This window comes from Leptonychotes weddellii, chromosome 1 (assembly GCF_054177405.1).
Source record: "Leptonychotes weddellii isolate Sample4059 chromosome 1, ASM5417740v2, whole genome shotgun sequence".
In the NCBI taxonomy this organism is placed as follows: domain Eukaryota; kingdom Metazoa; phylum Chordata; class Mammalia; order Carnivora; family Phocidae; genus Leptonychotes; species Leptonychotes weddellii.
Genome location: NC_138369.1, coordinates 5116311 through 5128395, shown reverse-complemented (window position 1 = coordinate 5128395; position 12085 = coordinate 5116311). Strand labels below are relative to the sequence as shown.

Genomic DNA, 12085 nt, shown 5'->3' with positions numbered 1-12085 from the left:
AGGCGGGCTCTTCGGGGACCCGTGCGCACGCTGCTGACTGTGGGTGTCCGGCCGGCTGCCCTTTGGCCCCAGGGTGGGGCTGTACCCGTGGGGCGTCTGGTCGGCTCGGCGTGTGGGTGAAGGGAGCCAGGGACGCGCCTTACTCCCTAGCCCGGGCGTCGAGGTCAACCTGCACCACCTCTCTGCTCTGCAGCTCCCCACCAGCCGTCCCCCGGCCAGCGAAGCCATCCAGGCGGCGAGTACGAAGGGGGCAAGGCTCGAGGTAGGGGTAGGGGAGAGGCGGGCCCAGAGTGACGACTTGCACCGGTTCCTCCTGCTTCTTATTCCCCAGGATTCCGGGCTACCAGACCTCCGCCCAGTCTGAAGCAACTGATGGAAGCTCCGTTGCAAACGGGAATGGTAAAGATTGCTTTGTGAGGCGCTGTGGGGACCACAATTCCCGAAATGCTTAGCGCTCATCGCGGTCCCGCGAGAACTGTTCAGACGGAACTACGTTTCCCGGCGTGCACCGCCGGCCGCGGAGCCGCCGGAAAGAGTTGCGCCCCCGGGGAGGGAGCAGCGGCGGCCCATTCTGCAGATGGGGACGTCGAGGCACGGGCCGATTGTGACCTCCTCGGGGGCGGCGGACTTGACCGAATGGGATGGGGACGGGGGCGTCCCGGCCTCCGGGGAGGGCTCGGCAGGCCGGGTATGCGATGCGCAGCCAGTGCCATTCGTCCCGCAGGTGCTGGGCGTGATGATTGGGGCCGGAGTCGCGGTGCTGGTCACTGCAGTGCTCATCCTCCTGCTGGTGCGGAGGCTCCGAGTGCCGAGTGAGGACCCGGAGGGCCCCTCCGGGGAGGCTGCGGAGTGGGGAGCTGAAATGCCCGGGTTCCTGAGGCAGTAGAGATGGGACTTAACGGGAGTCTGCACGCAGTGCCCTCCTCTCTGGCCGTGTGGAGTCTGCGCAGAGCTCAGAGTGCTTCTCTCCCCACTTATCCCCAGAAACGCCAGCACCGGATGGCCCCCGGTACCGATTCCGGAAGAGGGACAAAGTGCTCTTCTATGGTCGGAAAATTATGCGGAAGGTGAGTTTAGGACCCCCGGGGTCCCCGCTGAACACACAGAGGTTCTGCCCTTTCCTTTTTACTCGTTTTCCTTGGCTAGGGTTCTCTGGATCTGGCCCCTTCTTCCCTTGCTCTGAATTGGCAGTTCACCCATCCCCCATCCTTACTCCTCCTAGGTATCACAGTCCACTTCCTCCCTGGTGGACGCTTCTGTCTGCACCACTTCCCGGCCACGCATGAAGAAGAAACTTAAGATGCTCAACATTGCCAAGAAGTAAGGCTGTAGTGGGTGTACCTGGCACTGGGGGCTATCTCAGGGACCCTTTGAGTAATCAGCCCACACCAAAGGGTGTATCTAAGGGTTCTTTGAGCTGCACGGACTGTTTGGGGAGTCTTCCCACATTAGAGGGGCTATCTCAGAACTCTCGCACACTAGACAGGCGGGCTCTGAGAACATCTCAGCGAGGTTCTCCCTACCACGGGGTGTTTGTGAGTCAGTCAGTATCTTAGACGCTTTGTAATAATAGGGTTAGGGGTCTCCGTCTGGGCTCTCCATGTAGGCCAGTTCATGGGTCTCCCCACACAGGAGGTGATTCATTGGGGTTAACTCAGGTGTTTCTGTGATCTCCTGGAGGGGCTATCTCTAGCTTCTGTTTTCTAGGGGTTATCTCAGCAATCTCTACGTCAGAAAGCATCTCTCTATGTCACCTACCCTGGAGTTCTTCCTACACTAAGGAGGCTATCTTAGGCGTTTCTGTTTCCCAGGAGTCATTTCGAGAATCTTCTTGCTCTAAGAAACATAGGAAGGACATCCCAGGGCTCCATGCCATCAGCAAAGGGCTATCTCAGTCTCTGAGAAAGGTTCTCCCAGGGATCTTTCTAAGTTGGAAGCTGGCTGTGAGGTTGGTCTCCAGACATCATGGAATGTACTTGAAGGTCTGTCTCAAGGGTGTCTTCACACTAAGCGCTCTCCCACTGAGGGTGTCATCCTAGGGCTGTCCATGATCAGCAGATGTGTCATCGCGTGGCTTTTTGTGACTTTGGTAGAAGGGCTAGCTCTAGAGCCTCTATAATCAGTTGAGGGTCTGTATCTCCTGTCTCTGTATGTCACGGGGGTTGTGTCAATGTGTGCATACCCTCGAGGAGCTACACTGATGGTTTCATGACCTTCAGGGGGCTATCTCCGCTCTCTCTGAACTGGGCAAGGGCTAGCCCAAGATCTGTTTGATCAGAAAAGGAACCATATCTGGATTTCTCTATATCGTGCAATTTAATTCAGGAGTCTGCTTATTCTAGAGGGTCTTATCTCAGGGGGCTTGTGACCGGGAAGGGGCTGTCTCAGTAGTACCTGTGACTTGCAGGGAAGGGCTCTTCTGGGTCTGTGAGTAGCAGAGAGCACTATCTGTGCTCTCTACATACAACGAGAGCTATTTCAGGAGTCTTTGTGACCATCGAAGGGATCATCTCAGGGTTCTCTGAGATCTGGAAGGAAAGGCCAGCTCAGGGAGCTTTACAAAGGTCCGAGCAGCTGATGGGGTCTCCTCATATGATGGAAGCTACCCCAGAGCTCTGCGTGTGTTGGGGAGGCTATCTCTGGGTCCGGTCTGTGCTAGGAAGGAAGGTCTCAGGGGTCCCATGATGAATGGAGGTGCAGTTTCTGGGGTCAGGCTGTATTTTATGCCAGGGGTCTCCCTAACTACAGGGTCCATTTCAGGAGCTTATGATTAGCAAAGAGGCGATCTCAGGATTTTACATCAGAGGACAACAAATTTTTTTGTAAGGGGTCAGATCAGTAAACATCTTAGGCTTTGCAGGCTATATGACTGTGTTACAATTTTTCGGCATTGTCGTTGAGTGAAAGCAGCCACGGGTAACGTGTAAATGAATGAATATGGTTGTGTGCCAATAAAACTTTATTTACGTAAGTAGGTAGTGGACCAGAGTTTGCTGACTCCCGTTCTTTGTGATTTAGAGGAAAGGCTATGTGGGAGTCTTCAGGTCTGCCCGAGCCCTCTCCCTACCTGCCCCCTGCACCCCTCTCTTCCCCCCAGGATCCTTCGTATCCAGAAAGAGGCACCAACACTGCAACGGAAGGAGCCCCCGCCTGCAGTGCTCGAGGCTGACTTGACGGAGGGTGACCTGGCTAACTCCCACCTGCCCTCCGAGGTGCTCTACATGCTCAAGAATGTCCGGTCAGTGTTGGGGTGCAGGTGGGGGGCGGCTGCAGAGTTGGGGGGCTCACCTGACCTCCTGCATTCCTCCCCCTCTCTGCCCCATCCAACAGGGTGCTGGGCCACTTCGAGAAGCCTCTCTTCCTGGAGCTCTGCCGACACATGGTCTTCCAGCGGCTCAGCCAGGGGGACTATGTCTTCCGGCCAGGCCAGCCGGATGCCAGTATCTATGTGGTGCAGGATGGGCTGCTGGAGCTCTGTCTGCCAGGGCCGGTGAGCGGACCAATCGTGGGGTACCACGGGGGGATGGGCAGTGGGGATGGGCACTGGGGACTGGGATGGGCGTTGCTGTCGGTCAGCGGGGCTCACGGACTTTTGAGATGCGCAGGCAGAAGTTGGGAACAAACACGCAAGGGCGTCGGGTTGGTCTACATGGTCAGCAGTTATGGTTAATGACGGCCAGAAAATGGATACCGGCCAGAGATTTGGTGGGTTTGGGGATCGGGGTGTCAATGATCACTGGGTGGTGAGGTCCAGAGCCAGTGGCATGCTCAGGGGGTGGAATGCCAGTTGGCAGGGGGGGACAGCCCCGGTCAACCCCCCCTCCCCCGCGTCTACGTGTCTCAGGATGGGAAGGAGTGTGTGGTGAAGGAAGTGGTCCCTGGGGACAGCGTCAACAGCCTTCTGAGCATCCTGGATGTCATCACTGTAAGTGATCAGTCTTGGGGGACAAGGAAGCTGGGTATGAGGACCCACTCAGTGGGCTGGTTTGGAGAGGGTCACCTGGGGGGCCCCAATCTCCCAGAGTCCCCTCGGATGCTGCCAGTGGTCTCGCAAGGCACTGGCCTTGGGAAGGACTTGGGGAGCAGTAAGGGAGCACACAGCCCCTGATCTTGATTCTCCTTGTTCCCCCCATACCCACAGGGCCACCAGCACCCCCAGCGGACTGTATCTGCCCGGGCAGCCCGGGACTCCACGGTGCTGCGGCTGCCCGTGGAGGCGTTCTCTGCCGTGTTCACCAAGTACCCCGAGAGCTTGGTGCGGGTGGTGCAGGTCAGCGGGCCTTTGGCCTCCCTCCACCTGCCCCTACCCATCCCAGGCACCTGCGGGCTGGTGCTCAGCAGCCAGGTGGTGCTCAAGCTGTGCTTATCAGCCCTGAGCAGCCACATCTCTGGAGGCCCCTGTCCCCTCCCTTTAGCTGCCTCCACCCCTTCTCCCCAGGCTTCTGCCACCTGATTGTGGGTTTCTCCCTGGCTCGCCCTCTGCCCCTGGCCAGCCCCTTACTGCTCCCGGCCTTGACCTTCCCTACACTTCCACCCCCTTAATGCCTAGTCCACATTTTCTCCCGCTTTCTGTTATGTGATTCTCATTACCCAGTGTCTCACTCCCCCTTCTCCCTGGCCACAGATCATCATGGTGAGGCTGCAGCGGGTCACCTTTCTGGCCCTTCACAACTACCTGGGTCTGACCAATGAGCTGTTTAGCCACGTGAGTTCTGCAGGGGGCCCAGGGAACATGGAGCCTGGAGGGTGGGGGTGGGATGCATGCCTCCCAGGACCTACCACAAGGGGACTCTCTGTCACCAGGAGATCCAGCCCCTGCGCCTCTTCCCCAGCCCTGGCCTCCCAGCCCGCACCAGCCCTGTGCGTGGCTCCAAGAGGGTGGTCAGCACCTCAGCTACTGAGGAGCCTAGGGAGACTCCTGGCCGGCCGCCTGACCCCACTGGGGCCCCACTACCTGGACCTGCAGGTATCAGAGATGACCCCAGCCGTTTCCCAGGGACCCCATAGCTAGGTACCCAGGTCTGACTCCTGTTTGGTCCCCCAGAGACCCCTGGCCTCGGCCCCAGGGGGCCATCAGAATCACTTTCCTAGTCCCCCAGTCCTCAGAGACTGAGCTGACCCATCTCTAAACCCTGCTCAGTTCCCTACTCTGTGATCCTAGCTTTAGGCTCTGAGGGGCAGGAGCCTGACCACGTGTCTCTCCCAGGGGATCCGGTGAAGCCCACATCCCTGGAGGCTCCCTCTGCTCCCCTGCTGAGTCGCTGCATCTCCATGCCGGTGGACATCTCAGGTTTGGGGCACCAGATGGAGGGGGGGCAGGCCATCGGGCTTCTGGGTTGCCTGTAGGCGTACCAGCCTTGATTTTTCCCATCTGTGAAGTGGGAATACTGGCAGTATTCTCGTGATGTTTTTGTGGGTAATTATTGAGATGGTGCCTTCCCAGCTGTGTTTAAGAAGGATTCTGAGGGCGAGTGCTGTAATGGAGTAGTCACATCTGCACAGATAGGGAATTTGGCACATAGGTCAACTGGGGTTGCTCTCATCTTTGTTGTTTTTATAAAATACCTCCTGTCCACCGCAGGCTTGCAGGGTGGGCCCCGCTCCGACTTCGACATGGCGTATGAGCGTGGCCGGATCTCCGTGTCCCTGCAGGAAGATGCCTCAGGGGGGCCCCAGGCAGCTCCCATTCGGGTAAGGCCCTCGTCCCCTCCCCTCCCCAGTGCCCTCCCACAACCCTGGCCTGGCCCACAGTGGCATCCCCGAGAGAAGGTCAGGTGGGAGCACAGAGGTCACAGGCCCTGTCCCGTGCAGACCCCCACTCAGGAGCCCCGGGAGCAGCCAGCGGGCGCCTGCGAGCACAGCTACTGCGAGGATGAGCTGGCCACCGGTGGCTGCCCCTTCGGGCCCTACCAGGGACGCCAGACAAGCAGCATCTTTGAGGCAGCGAAACGGGAACTGGCAAAACTGATGCGGATTGAGGTGGGTGGCTGTGGTGTTCCGGGGGGGGGGGATGTGGGGTGGGGGGCGGGGAGGCCCACAGGGGCCCATCTCAAGCCCCCTTTCTCTCCAGGACCCTGCCCTCCTGAGCAGCCGGGTCTTGCTGCATCATGCCAAAGCTGGTACCATCATTGCTCGCCAGGGGGACCAGGTGAGGCTGACCCCTGGTCTCTAATGCAACTCCGACCCAAGACCTTTTTCTGACCTCTGAACCTTACCCCTTGACCATATGTGTAGATCTCTCTCAGTGTGTGATTTCCATCCCTGCCCCTAGATGCTATACTCTGATCCCTCTTGCGCTCTGGACCTACTGACCTTTCCTCTCTAATCCTTGAAACTTTGACCCGAGGACCACTCCAGGGACATTTGCCAATGTTGAGACTTTTTTTTATTGACTTGGGAGGATGCTACTGGCATCTAGTGGGTAAAAGCCAGAGATGCAAGAATGCACAGAACAGCGCCTCGCAGCAGAATTATTCAGTCCCAAATGTTAATAGTGCAAAGGTTAAGAAGCTCTGTTTTACAGACATTTCCCAAAGTGTGCTTCATGGAACACCTGTATCACAAACAAAGGATCTGTGCTCAAACAGATTTGGGAAATGTTGGCTATTTAATCCCTTTGTGGAAGCTCTTGGTGAACACCATTAGCATATTCAAGGCTCTGAGAAGTCCTGCTGTGAAGAGACTTGCTTCCCAATCTGATGACAAATGGCAGCTTAATATTAGTAACTCCCATTCATATCCCAAACGGAGTCTGGAAGTTCTGTCTTAGAAGATTCCAGCACGTGTATGCGTCTCCTGGGGCTGCAGAGGCAGGAAACGCCAGCAAGATCCCTGTCCTTGGGAAGCCCACAGTTCTGACCGACATTGCACTCAAAGAGTTAACTCCAATTCTTGTAAAACCGTACGTGCTTCATGCTTACACATAAAAGACATTCTTGGCTTTACAAAATCTGGCTCAGGCAGGGTAGCAACTCTGAGGAGGTGACCTCCAGCTAAGTAGGAAGGATGGGGAGGAATTAACTAGGTGCAAGAGGGAGAAAAGAACTTTCTAGGCAGAGGGAAAGCTTGTGCAAATATCCTGTGGTGGGAGTAGGATATGTGACCTCTAGGAAACAAAAGGAAGTCAACAGGGATGGAGTGGAACAAGGGAACTGGGAAAAAATATAGATCCAGGTATACACACACATGAAATTATTTATAGTATATCTACATAAGACATTCAGTGGTTTTTAGGACATTCACAGAGTTGTGCAACCATCACCACTATCAATTTTGAATTGAAAGAATACTTTCGTCACCTTGAAAAGAAAGCTCATACCCTTTAGCTATCCCCCTCCTGCCTCCTAACCCCCACCCCAGCGGTCAGTAGCTCCTAATCTTAGGTCTCTATAGATTTGCCTGTTTTGGACATTTCACATAAATGGAATCACACAGGATGTGGCCCCCTGTGGCTGACTTCTTTCACTTAGCATCATGTTTTCAAGGTTCATCCACACTGTAGTGTGTTGGTGCCACTCCTTCATGATGAAATAATCAATTGTGTGGGCCTACTGCATTTTGTGTATCCGTTCTTCATCTGATGGACATTTGAGTGATTTCCACCTTTTGGCTATTATGCACAATGCTGCTGCGAAGATTTCTGTATGAATTTCTGTGGGGATGTAGGTTTCCATTTCTTTTGGGTGTATATCTAGGAGTCAAGTTGCTGGGTCAGGGCAATCCTACTTTTAACTTTTTGTGAACTGTTTTTGACTTTTCCCAGACTGCTTTCCAAAGCAGTGGTGCTATTTTATTTTATATTTTTTTAAAAGATCTTATTTATTTATTTGACAGAGAGACAGTGAGAGAGGAAACACAAGCAGGGGGAGTGGGAGTGGGAGAGGGAGAAGCAGGCTTCCCGTGGAGCAGGGAGCCCAATGCGGGGCTGGATCCCAGGGCCCCAGGATCATGACCCAAGCCAAAGGCAGACGCTTAACAACTGAGCCACCCAGGCGCCCCTGGTGCTATTTTATGTTCCCACCAGCAGTGATGAGAGTTTCAATTGCTCTACATCCTAACATGTTTTGATGCTAGTCATCCTAGTGTGTGCAGGAGCATCTCATGGTTTTGATTTGAATTTCCCTAGTGAGTGATGATTTTTAGCATCTTTTCTTTATTATAAATTTTATTTATTTGAGAGAGAAAGAGAGGAAGCATGAGCAGGGAGGAGGGGCAGACGGAGAGGGAGAAGCAGACTCCCCGTTGAGCAGGGAGCTTGATCCCAGGACCCTGAGATCATGACCTGAGGTGATGGAAGATGCATATATAGAGGGCATAGAGGTTACCTAAAAATAAAATAAAACCTTTATTTAAAAAATATGGGCCTTAATCTGAGCTCAGGTTTTGGTAATCCATTAGTAATGTCTGCTCTGGGTGCTGAATGGGAATTATATACATGTGCTGTGCAGCTCAGAGCTATCCAAAGCCTTTACTCCCCCCTTCCACTTTTCCTTCCTTAGCCTTTCCTCTGGGTGCCTTGAGCTGGGTGGGGGCTGGGACTTGCCCGTGTGCCCATCTCTGCCTCTGCCCCACAGGATGTGAGCCTGCACTTTGTGCTGTGGGGCTGCCTGCATGTCTACCAGCGCATGATCGACAAGGCAGAGGATGTGTGCCTGTTCGTCGCGCAACCTGGGGAGTTGGTGGGGCAGCTGGCAGTGCTCACGGGCGAGCCCCTCATCTTCACACTGAGAGCCCAGCGAGATTGCACCTTCCTGAGGATCTCTAAGTCCGACTTCTATGAGTATGGCTGGGCGCCCCCCTGCCCCGTGGGGTGGGAGTGGCACTTGGAGGGCCCCCACTCGACTCCGTTCTGCTGTGGCAGAGGTCATCCCTCTGGATGCCCAGCGCCTCTCCAGGGCAGCTTTGAGCCCTTCTGATCCCACCGCCAGGCTGTCACCCACCCTCTCCGCTTCCTAAGGAATGTTCCAGGGCACCGCCCCCCCCCAGCCCATCCAACCCTAACTTTCCCCTCCAGGATCATGCGTGCACAGCCCAGTGTGGTGCTGAGTGCCGCGCACACCGTGGCCGCGCGGATGTCGCCCTTCGTGCGCCAGATGGACTTTGCCATCGACTGGACGGCTGTGGAGGCGGGACGGGCTTTGTACAGGTGCAGCCCTTGCCCTCTCTTGCAGCTCGAGCCTTGCCCGAGACCCAGCCCCGACCCTGTCTGACCTGCTCCCCACCCCAGGCAGGGCGACCGCTCCGACTGCACCTACATTGTGCTCAATGGGCGGCTGCGCAGCGTCATCCAGCGGGGCAGCGGCAAGAAGGAGCTGGTGGGCGAGTACGGCCGCGGGGATCTCATTGGGGTGGTGAGTGCCGCGCCACCCACTGCCCTCTGATCACTCCCACTACGGGTTCCCCCCACTACTCCTCCCAACAAACACATCGTCCCAGGTAATCTGATGGGCCGAGCCCGGTCCTTTCCGTGAGCAGGAGAAGGGGGCAAATTCCTGGGGTGGTGAGTCTTGATCAGACTCCGGCCCCAGACCTTTATTAGAAGAGGAGACAATCCCCCCGCCTCCCGCTGGGCCTAGATCCCTAACCGTCTCCCCGAAGCCCTAATGAGTGGGGTTTGATTTGCACCCATATCGGGGGGTCTGTCGGGGTAGGGCGGTAGCGCCTCTTGTCTGCACCCACGGTCGGCTCCCCCTTTCCTGTTGGGGCCTCCCGGCTCAAGCAGCCCTGGTCATGCACTGGGGGGGCCCCCAGGTGGAGGCGCTGACACGGCAGCCTCGTGCCACGACGGTGCACGCTGTGCGCGACACGGAGCTGGCCAAACTCCCGGAGGGCACCCTGGGCCACATCAAACGTCGATACCCTCAGGTGTGGCTCGTGTGGCTCCAAGCTGTGTGGGCTGGTCTCCTAATGGGGGGCGGGGCCCGAGGGGGCAGGGCCTAATAGTGGGGACAGAGTGGGGTGGGGGATAGAGCCCCAGGGAGCAGGGAGGAGACGGAAGCCCTCGCGTTAAGAGCAGGGCTCTTGGGAGTGGGACCCAAGTAACGGGGACCCAGGCACCCCGGTAGGAGGAGGGAAAAGTAGAACTCGGACAGTTGCCCCTCTCGTCTCATTGGATGGCTTCCCATGCCCCAGGTCGTAACTCGCCTCATCCACCTGCTAAGCCAGAAGATTTTAGGGAATTTGCAGCAGCTGCAAGGGCCTTTCCCAGGTGAGAGCCGGCTGGCCCCGGGAATGCTGGAGGTTGTAGTCCGACGCCTAGAACACGCTGGGAGGGGGAGCCCGAAGCCCTGGGCATGCTGGGAAGTGGAGTCCGGCGTATAAACCACGCGCTGGGTGGCGCTTAAAGTAGGAGTGGGATCTGATTTCCGGTGCTTGCTGGCAGGGGTGGGGGGGTGGAGTTCGGGGTCCTGGGCACGCCGGGAAACAGAGCCCTAGACCCAGGCCATGCTTTTAACGGAATCTAAAGTATCTGTCATTGCCAACGGGCGGAATCTTTAGGGGCGAACTTGTTTCTGGGTGTCAGGGCCTGCGGGCGGAATGGAGTCCACATCCTGAGCACACTGGGGGAGGGAGTCCCAGAAGAGTATGCTGGGAACTGAAGTCCGTGGGGTGGAAGTTGGGGGCCAGGGGCCAAGTTGGGAACTGGCTTCTGAAGTTACTGGCCAGCTGGAAGGTGTAGTTTGCTGAGTTAGGGCACATTGGGAATGGAGTTGGACTTCAGGTGCGTGGAAATATGGACCAGAGGTTCTATGTAAGGGAGAACCGACCCTGAATCAGCCCAGCTGCTCCTCCTTCCCTTCAGGGTCTTCTGCCCCTTTGGCCTTGACACCTGGATGGTAGGGGGCAGTGGGGAGCCTTGGCTAAGGACGCCCCCACGCTCAGGGTCTTCTCTGACAGATTTTTTTTCCCCCCAGTTTTGGCCCATGTGTACAAATGCCTGTTCATTTTCCATCAGGCCATTGGTCCACCCTTGTCACAATTGTGGGGCAGTCTTGCTGGCAGAAACATTAAGCTCTCAGACCCTTGAGTGCCTCTCTGTTGATGGGATATGGAAAAATTTTCAGGGGGGCACCTAATATGTACTAGGCCCTGTGCTGGATGCCAGGGTTGGGGGATTAGGGAGAGTGCACAAGACAGACGAGGCTCCTAGAAGGGTTTACAGCTTGGCAAGCAAGATATTTGAAAAATACAAAGAAAAAGTGTGACATCACAACCCAACACGTACAGTGAAGAAAACAAAAGAAGGTCTTGATGGAGTGTGATGAAGGGAGGGAGGGAGGTTTTTCTGGGGACAATGAGCTGGGACTTGACATGCCCAGAGGCAGAAATGAGATAGGGTGTGGCACTGAAGAGAACTAGGAAGGCCCTGCACACAGGGTTTTGTGGTTTTGAAGCCCTTCAAGGAGGAAAGTGAGCAAGGGGGAGAAATGGGGGGAAGGAGTCAGGTCACATAGGGGCTGGGAGCCCCAGAAAGACATTTAAGCTTATTCAGACTGTTATGGGAAGCAACTGGAGGGGAGGAGCCAGTGGGAGGTCCAGGCAAGAGAGGGGGGTGAGGGCTTGGTCTAGAATGTTAGTGGAGAAGCTGGGAAGCAACAGATAGGTCAAAAATATATTTGTTTCTGCATAGTTTCGTGTTCAAGTTTCTTCAGTGGACGGAAGCACCAAGGCCATAATGGGGTAGGGGCACAGATCTGTCCACACAGGCACAGTGGAGTGCTTATAGAATTATGTAATGGATCCTAAACTGAAGGTCACATATCTAGGTCTTATCAAGACGGTATGGGGTGAGGCTGTGGGTCCAGGACTGAGGCCACAACCTCTTGCGTGGCTTCACTAAGACTCAGTTAGATGATGAAGGGCGGGGATTTCTGAGGAGGAGGAGGCAGGTCTCCTTCTCCAGACGCAGGATTGCACAGCAAATCTCCTTCATTGGGGTCTCAGCAGGCTCGGGACTAGGCGTCCCCCCTCACTCGGAGCTTACCAACCCAGCCAGCAACCTGGCAACGGTGGCAGTCCTGCCAGTGTGTGCCGAGGTGCCCATGGTGGCCTTTACTTTGGAGCTGCAGCATGCTCTGCAAGCCAT

General features: G+C 56.0%; 1 protein-coding gene across 1 annotated transcript in view; it reads left to right on the top strand.

The window, feature by feature from the left end:
* Nucleotides 1-331: 331 nt before the first annotated feature.
* Nucleotides 332-12085, top strand: part of PNPLA6 (patatin like domain 6, lysophospholipase) — an 18354-nt gene continuing 6600 nt past the window's right edge. Inside the window, exons 1-20 of the mRNA XM_081805336.1 lie at nt 332-399; nt 725-812; nt 985-1067; nt 1223-1320; nt 3098-3238; nt 3331-3490; nt 3845-3925; nt 4142-4270; nt 4625-4705; nt 4804-4966; nt 5207-5290; nt 5582-5691; nt 5812-5979; nt 6071-6148; nt 8574-8779; nt 9014-9145; nt 9227-9350; nt 9751-9864; nt 10132-10207; nt 11947-12080. Of these exons, the coding sequence (XP_081661462.1) occupies nt 373-399; nt 725-812; nt 985-1067; nt 1223-1320; nt 3098-3238; nt 3331-3490; nt 3845-3925; nt 4142-4270; nt 4625-4705; nt 4804-4966; nt 5207-5290; nt 5582-5691; nt 5812-5979; nt 6071-6148; nt 8574-8779; nt 9014-9145; nt 9227-9350; nt 9751-9864; nt 10132-10207; nt 11947-12080 (2277 nt within the window). The 5' untranslated portion in view covers nt 332-372. The remainder of the gene's footprint in view (nt 400-724; nt 813-984; nt 1068-1222; nt 1321-3097; nt 3239-3330; nt 3491-3844; nt 3926-4141; nt 4271-4624; nt 4706-4803; nt 4967-5206; nt 5291-5581; nt 5692-5811; nt 5980-6070; nt 6149-8573; nt 8780-9013; nt 9146-9226; nt 9351-9750; nt 9865-10131; nt 10208-11946; nt 12081-12085) is intronic.